General features: G+C 41.9%; 1 protein-coding gene across 2 annotated transcripts in view; it reads left to right on the top strand.

The window, feature by feature from the left end:
• The first annotated feature begins 484 nt into the window (after nt 1-484).
• The window catches only part of Gpr89a (G protein-coupled receptor 89A), a 37,993-nt gene continuing 29,856 nt past the window's right edge, over nt 485-8,621 (top strand). Inside the window, exons 1-4 of one of the 2 annotated variants that reach the window (XM_076932979.1) lie at nt 502-662; nt 2,852-2,970; nt 7,309-7,368; nt 8,406-8,509. In XM_076932979.1, the coding sequence (XP_076789094.1) occupies nt 7,342-7,368; nt 8,406-8,509 (131 nt within the window). In that variant the 5' untranslated portion in view covers nt 502-662; nt 2,852-2,970; nt 7,309-7,341. Of the gene's footprint in view, nt 663-2,851; nt 2,971-7,308; nt 7,369-8,405; nt 8,510-8,621 lie in introns of both variants that reach the window. The other variant, XM_034499770.2, reaches the window with a different exon arrangement.

Below are 8,621 nucleotides of genomic sequence, written 5' to 3'. Positions count from 1 at the left end.
TATAATGATGGTCTCATTAGAGTCCAATGAACACACACTCTTATAAGCGGTGTGCTTTTGATGTCCTATCAGAAATTTACTTAGCTATGTTTGAGAAGACTCTTAACTTCTTGTCCACCATCCTTTCATTTATAGATGTCACACTGCTTTTTAAACCAAGTAAAATCTGTGACATTTACAACACATTGCTTGACTTTTAAAGCCTAACTCATTAGGTTAACTTATTTTGACTTTTTGCAGTGCTGGGGATGTCACTCAGGGCCTCGTGCAACTCTTAGCCCAGAATTTATAGCTATGATCATTACATTTAATGGCAGTGCTACTTAAAGCAAATGTTACCTTTCCTCACCTCCTTCTGCCTACTAAAAAGAAACACGTTTGCTTTGAGCTTTAAAGTCTGCCCAGCTGCTTCCAGCCCTGCCCACCCTCACCTGCTGTGGAAAAGGGGAATGCAACCGCTGATTGGCTGGCCGGGGCGCATCTTGATGACGTAAGCACGCGCCATCCCAGCGCGGATGGCTGGAGCGAAGGCCGACCAACAACACAGCAAGTGGACAGGTCTTAACAAGCGGCTTCTCTGAGGTGTAGAAAGCTGGGCATGGGCCTCCCGAGGCTTCGCCATGAGCTTCCTGATCGACTCCAGCATCATGATCACCTCCCAGGTGAGCCGCCGCCCGCCCTCGCGGGCTTGGGAGAACCCGGATTTGCTCAGCCTGCTCCCTAGCCCGGGTGGTGAGGGCTGACGTGTGGCCCTGTCACTCACCTAGCGTAAGTCCCCAGACGCTGGGGAGGGCCTGGCTAGCCCCAGCGCTGAGCTGATGCCATGCGGGGGTCGGTTTCCAAAGCGCCCCCAAGGCTTCCGCGGATCACGGAGCCTGGAGAAGCTTGCCTCCCAGCGGGAGGCCCGCCGCAGCATGCCAACTAGAGCTGAGTGCTGGAACCGGTATGGGTTTTGCTGGATCTGGGTGCCGACGTGTTTGCCTCCGCGAGGTCCAAGACTGGGCTTTCCTTTGTGCACTGACACCTCATCCTTCATCCTCTGCTTGCTGTTCAGTCTTTGAGAGTCGTGGTCAGACCCTCTTTTCTTCTCACTTGGCCACCTCCATTCTACAGTTGGCATTAAACAAAACCGAGGGAGTATAAACCACTGGCAAGTCCCGCTAGCTTCGTCTAGAGAGCCTTTTGCTTTTCTTATCATTCGTGTTTCTTCAGGGTTTTCCCCCAACCCCACCCCAAGTGTTTATGATACCGTTGATATCATGTACATATTTATGTGCATAGCGGTGTACTCACTTTCAAATGCAAGCACTCACTAAATAATGGTTGAGTAGGAGCAGCTGCAGAAGCTTCCTCTGATTATTGCTCTCACCCCACATCTTTCCAGTAAAAGATTTTTCTCTACATCGCATCCAAATGGCAAGTGAAAGAAACAGTTCCCTTCAGGGACATAAGTAAGGTACATCCTTGGATTTAGGGTTTGTACTGCTGCATCTAAATTAGCTTTCCCCTGCGGAGCACTGCCCACACCTCTTGAAAACGTCGGTAACAACACTTAAAAATATATGAAACAAGAAAAAGCCAATCCATTTTACCTAACTATTTTTTCTTTTTCAAAGTTAATACCTTTCAAGTACATTCGACTGCTTTTGTTGCCAGCATAGTTTTTAAATGTGTAAATACACAAAACTCTGGACACCTTGCCTTCTGCTTAAAACCTCTCTACACCTCCCTGTTGTCCTTGATAACGACACAGAGTGGCTTTCAGCCTTAGTAACAATTCAAGAAAAATAAATATTTAAGTTTTAAATGTTTTTTTTTTCCACAGAAAAAATATAAATGTCCATTCCTAGCCCCTTTAAGAGTACAAAAATAAGAGTGTAAGTAGAAAGTTGCCATGCACTTTTGCCTTTGAGATTAACATGAACATAATTCAAAAGTTAACCCAAGAATATGGCTTTCTAATCTTTTATGCCTTGAATTTATAACCCTTAACTTTGACAAATATATCCACATGAAATATTAAATTTAAGTGACCGAAGAGCTGAAATCTAAAACCCAAACAATCCTTTGTGTCAAACGTCCCCCATCCATATATGTTTTGTGGCTACTTTATCATCACTGACGTATTAATAAGGTGAAAATGTCACCACAGGGAGGTAACTTGTCACCTATCATTAAACAAAGTGGCCTCTTTCATTCCAGCCACTCTCTTCCTCATGTCTGTTTACTTTCCTTCCCCATGCAATCCAAGATAGTACCTTTCTTACTCTCTCTTGTATTCCCTAACATCTGGCCCAGTTGGTGGCAAAAAAGTCGAGACCTAGTAAGTCTTGGTTTAATAGAAGCAACTCCCTCGGGAAATGTGATTAGCTGGAAAGCAACACATACACCATTATTCCTGTTCTGTATGAACTGAAAGGTTTATTTGGAATGAAATCTGAGGCTTCATATCAAAGCCTCACCTCAGGCCAGTGAGGTGACTAAGCAGATAAAGGCGCTTGCTGCCCAAGCCTGACAACCTGAGTCAGATTCTTGGTGCTCATAATGGAAGGAGAGAACCAACTCCCAAAGGTTGTCCTCTGCCTTTTACTTGCAAGGGGATGTGTGTACACACAAATAGTACATGAAATTAAATTTTATAAAACTTACTACCTCTGACATTTTTGCTCACCATGCCACAGGATAAAGCACAAAGTCCTTACCATGTCTTACCCAGCTGCTTACATTAGCACCCGGACTTTTAGTTCTTTAGCCTTGTGTCTTGCTCACTGTGTCCTCATTTCATTTTTTATACTGTATAGACTGACTAAACTTTTAGTTTCTTAACCTGGCTATGCCATCATGCCTCTAGATTTCCACAGTGGCTTTTTCTGGGATCCTCCGACTCCTACCTTCCCCTCTTCCTCCTGAACAACTGCTGTTCAGCCTTCAGATTTCAGCTTGGATATCCAAATACTTCTTCCAGACCAGGTTAGACCAGTGTTTCTCTTCATGTCACCATAATGCCTTTCACTCCTGTTGCTTATGGGCTGCCATACTGTCTTGTAGTTACTTGTTATCTCTTTCATAGGTTATCCACCCTTTGAGAGCAGTAGTTACCAACCTATCCAGCTCCTGGCACACAGTAATCACTAATAAGTATTGGCTAATGAATGAAGCATGGGTAAATTCCAAGAAAGGTGTCTTTCCCAGTTAATTCTTGATAACTGTTCTGCCAACTATTGTCTTTTTTTTTTAATCTAACCTTCCAACCTTGAAGTCATTCCATAAAAGCAACTGTCACCTACCTGTGTTGAGCATCAGTTCAGCTGTTAAGTCTTATCAGTTCCAGAGTCCACTCATAAGTCCCTGCTGTACACTGAGCCCAAGGTCAAGGGTCTGCTTTGTACAGTTGTAAGCCTATTCATTTTTAAAATAAGCCATGCAGGTTCCAGTCTATTTGAAAAGATTTTGAAGTGGCTTTTTCCCTTTATAGCTTTGCAAGAGTTCATATTTATCCTGGATATAATAAATACTCCAACTTCTTTCTTTTCTTTTCTTTTCTTTTCTTTTTTTTTTTTCTTTTTTTTCTTTTTTTAAGACAGGGTCTCACTATGTTGCCCAAAGCTGACCTCAAACTTCTGGGTTCAGGGGATCTTCCTGCTTTGCTTCCTGGGCAGCCCCACTGCTAGCTTGGATAAACCACACCAACTGCAATTACTTGTTGATGTGCATGGGATTTAAAAGTCCTTTCAGGCTTTGTCTGTGGAGTATGTGAGGACTCATTAAAGCTATATATCTGTCCCTCTGTCCCCATTCCATATCTATATTATCATCCTAACTTTTTATTTCTGGTCTGAGATCCCATCCTTTTTATCTGAATTGGTTGTTTGGTTTGGTTTGGGGGTTTTGGTTTTCATTAAGTTATGCATCTGAGCGTACATACCTCTCCCATTCCTAAGTGCCCAACTTGACACCTTTCCTCATGGCTGCCAGTCAGGAGCACCTGATAACACATTAAAGCTGTCCTCTTCTCTCTCCCAGTCCCTATCTCATCATATAAACACAATTCCCGTTTGTTTCTCTTGCCTAAGGTCCCATTTCTGTTGGATCTTGTCATCCTTGACATCTGCTGATTTTACCTTCTAAAATAGTTCCCTGTAGCCTCCTCTTCTGTACCAGTGTTAACTCAGGGTTTTGTCATCTTCATGCGAGTTCCTCCAAAGACCTCCTATAGCCCCCACAAGCCACCATAGTTGTTATATGAAACGAATCTCACTGTGTCATTTCCGGCCTCATTAACCTTCATTTTTCCAAAATAGTTAACACTCCTTGGGTGGTGTGCTAGGCTCTGGGTAGCTGGTTACTGCTTCTCCTCCCTAGTTATTCTTGTTTTCAAACTCTCCTTAATAAACATTGTCTTCTAGACTGCCCTGCTCTGCAGTTGCCAGTGTATACCAATATCTTATCCATCTGCCTTTGTTCATTTTCTTTGCTGTCTCGAGAGCCCCATTCTCCTGTCCCCACCACCTTTGTCTTTTACTCATCTGACTCTTACTCATTCTTTAAGAGAACACTTTTTGATATTTTAAAGATTAAAAACTTTGGAACCTCTGTAGAAAAATGCATCTTAGATACCCTCTCCAGAAAGCCTAGCAACCCTATAGAAATGGATTTGGTCTCCCTCCGTTGTATGTTTTACAGTATTATTTAGTGTCTTCACCACTGTACTGTAAGCTCTTTGGGGATGATGATTGTCTCACTCATCTTTGGATTTTCTAGTGGCTAACATCACACACGGAAATGCTACAGACATTTTTACAGGGAGTATTTACAAAGAGCAACCAACCAAACATGGTCCTTATCTTGACAGCTTGTATTTCACTAGGCATCCAGAACTCTGTGATCAGTGACTTGAGGAGGGAAAGGCGAATGGGATTATACAAAAAGAATGCCTTATCTTTAGTCAGGGGGCTAGAGAAAGGCTTCCAGAGGGAGCAATGCGCATTAGGACCTGTGGAGCTATTAGAGGAGAGAGCTGGAGAGAAGTTCATGTTAAAGACCACAGACATCTCAGTATGAAAGAGCATGTCTCTGCAGAATCAGAGAAGTTGTGTCTTAAGTAAATGTTTGGTTGGCAGGAAGGGCACAAGTAGTGGGGTAGTTAGTGCAGACCTGTTTCAGTCACTAGGAAGGGCACCAAAGAATTTTATGTATAAAAGTCCCAGAATCCCAGACAATACAAGAAGGATGGGGGGGGGGAGGGAAGGAGAGGGAGAGAAGAGAAAGGAGAGAGAGAGGGTAGGTAGATAATTTTGAAAAAGCCATGTTGTCAGCCGCCATGGGCTTTGTCTCTGAAGCCAGTTTGTGTAGAAGCTGTCAAATGTAATATTCATTAATCTTGTCATTACAGCAAGATGGCAGCCGCTTTCTATAGATTAGGCAGGAAAATGGAGAAGCTGAAAGCTGACTGAAAGAGAGACATGAAATACTAGTGCACCCACCAGGGCCAGGCACCCATCTGTATGGGTGCTGTCTGTATTTTGACCAGGTGTGGTTTTCTGTGATGACCTTCGTCTTTAAAGAGAAGCTTCTTTTATGATGGAGGAGAGCTGCACTGATCTGTAAGTTTAACGATAAGTTGTTAGACCGAAGTTAGGAATTAATTTTATTGATCTAGTAAAGTGGTGGTGGCAGGGTTTCCTCTAAGATCTGTGAGTCACTAGCCCCAGGTGGTTGGCTGGGTTTACCATACCAGGCTGGATTTCCCTCCTCTTGAGGGGGCCTCAAGTCCAATCAGACAGCTGTTGCTTAGCACCAAGTCTAAGTGCTGCTATTGGACTTTAGAGATATCTTTCCAGGTCTTGGTTCATAGGTACCACAGCTGGGTAGGACTGTTGGTTGTTTTTCTCCCTTGGCAGTTTTCATAGTACTTATGGTACTGTAAAAGTTCCCTCAGGGATGACGCTTTCAGATCAGATCCAGCTCAAGTCTTCCAAGTCCTGTGTCCAAAGTACATAGTTCTTCAGTAATATAAATTTACCTCCAACCTCTGAGGGAGGTTACCAAGGGTAACAACAATAGCCTGTATTGTTTTGGGAGTCTTCTGGGCTTTCCTGACCAACAACTCAAAAAGAGGTTTCTCATGCCTGGTGCTAGGTTTTTGTTAAAATGATCTATGGTTCTTGTAGGGAGCATTGTTAGCCCAAGTGACATAACTATGTTTTACATAGATAGATGGATGGATGGATGGGTGCATGGATGGATGCATAGGTGGGTAGATGGATACATTTATATGTGTTGTATGTAATATTAGGTAATATCAGATAGTGTTTCCTTAGGGCTTTGTCAAACATCCTTATCCTGTTTATTTCTCCTCCCTCCGTCTCCTTCTGTGTTGACCTCTTCCCAACTAAAGTCCATTTTTGCCAATTTTCCCCTTCACTTTAAATGTAGAAAAACATGAAGCAATCCGACTAAAATCAGGAGTGAGAACTTCCCATGATCCCACTCTTTTTCAATATAATTCAAGAAGCATTAGCAGGAACAATTCAGCAAGAGAAGAAAATTAAAGGGATACAATTAAGAAAAGAAGAAGTCAAACTTTCTATCTGCAGATGAAATATTATACTTAAGAGATCCCAGAAAGTCTGCCAGAGAACTCTAGAAATGATTAATATTTCAGCAAAGTGGCAGGATATAGAACTAACTTTTGTACAAATCAATAACCTTTCTGTATATGAACAACAGAAACTGAGGAAGAGGTCACAGATACCCTTGTATTGTGAATACAATAGCTTTAAAGAAAATAAGGTGCCCAGGAATAAATGTAACCAAGGAAGTAAAAGACCTCTGACCTCTGCAACAAAAGCTTTAAGTCTCTGAGGAAAGAGATTGAGAAAGACACCCGGAAATGGAAAGGCTCGCAGATTGGTAGAATCAGCAGTGTGAAAATGGCAATTCTGCTGAAAGCTATTGAGAAATTCATGCCATCCAATCAAAAGTCCCCATCTCATTCTTCATAAAAATACTAAAACACTATTTTAAAATTTATTTGGAACCACAAATGACAATAAGCCAGTTTCATTGCATTATGGGAAAATATATGTATTTCCATTTTTTTGTCTGCCTTAAAATTCATTCTATACAATCAATAATTTAAAAATTCTAAGAGCATGTAAGCGTCTTTTTACAATGATAAAAGTGGATCTCATTTTTAATCTCTAAAAATAGCTGTCTAGTTAGCAGACATTTTATCATAAAAGAGTTTCTATAAGGCATTTGTCAAAAGAAGATGTATCTTGACATTTTGTCTTTCTTCTGCCCTAGATACTGTTTTTTGGATTCGGGTGGCTTTTCTTCATGCGCCAGTTGTTTAAGGACTATGAGGTGAGGAGAAACCATTTAGAATGGAACGAGAAAAATGATTCTGGATAAAAAAAAAAACAAAAACAAAAACAAAAAAACAAAGTGTGCCAGTTAAGAGTATGCAATCATGAAACTACACATGGTGTCCAGGCTTCACTAATAGACTGATTTCTCTCTGTTCCTAACTTACTAGCATGGATTTTTGAAATAGGATCTTGCTGTGTAACTCAGGCTGGTCTGGAACTTGCTGTATAGCACAGGCTAACCCCTAAGTCCTCCTGCTACAGCCTCCCAAGTGATGGGGTTACAGGTGCATGCCACCAGGCCATACTGGTTTAGATGATTTAAAAGCAAAAAAAGAAATGACACGGCTAAGAGCACGGAGAGCCATTCTTTACTCATGTTGGGACCATTCACCAATTGCAGGAGGAAGTTTAATTTCCAGTGCTTCAGAAGTTTTGATTTTAAGCTATAGTTGCCAGCGTTCAAGTTTAAGTTAATATCTAAAGCTAGTCTGGTTCTTATTTAAGGTCTTAGATTCAAAAAAGAACCTTATCCTATACTGGACGTTTTATAATACAATTTCACTACTTAGTTACTGGACACTTTGGGGTGTTTCTAAGATGTTGTATATTAAACCTCCCCAGGAGTTTGGGAAGCTGTCTGGAAGAGCCCACAATTGTAGAGACTCTATTCTGCTCAGTCCTGTGAGGCATCTCAGGGAAGTTCCAGAGCTGACGTGAGCTCTGCAGTGCTGAAGAACTCCTTTACCGTTAAGCATGCGTGCAGGTCTGGGTTGTTTTATCATTGACATGGGGAATCTAAGTGCTATGCATGGCCCTGCCATTTCATCCTCTTGTGCTTTAAATTCCCCAACCACAAGAAGATTCTGGAAAGAGGCAGCCATGATTTGAAAGTGCCGCCCACTTCCATCATTTAACCCAAGTTCCTCTTCTGAGACTCAAGAAGTCAACATAGGTTTTCTGACTTGTCAGAAGACTGTCAGTTAAGGATGTCTAGCAAGGACATGACCAGCTTCTGCATGTGGCTTTTAACAGGTGCGTCAGTATGTGGTGCAGGTGATCTTCTCCGTGACCTTTGCATTTTCATGCACCATGTTTGAGCTTATCATCTTTGAAATCTTGGGAGTTCTAAACAGCAGGTAAGTTCAAGTCCTACAGCCTTCCTGGAAGTGTGCTGCTTTTCATTTACAGTAGAGGGGGTCGCTGTAATTATGTTACTTTAAAAAGATATTTTCAGAAACATCCCTCATG

This window comes from Arvicanthis niloticus, chromosome 4 (genome assembly GCF_011762505.2).
Source record: "Arvicanthis niloticus isolate mArvNil1 chromosome 4, mArvNil1.pat.X, whole genome shotgun sequence".
NCBI lineage: Eukaryota > Metazoa > Chordata > Mammalia > Rodentia > Muridae > Arvicanthis > Arvicanthis niloticus.
Note: the sequence above shows the minus strand (reverse complement) of the source record. Positions and strands in the feature narration are given on the sequence as shown.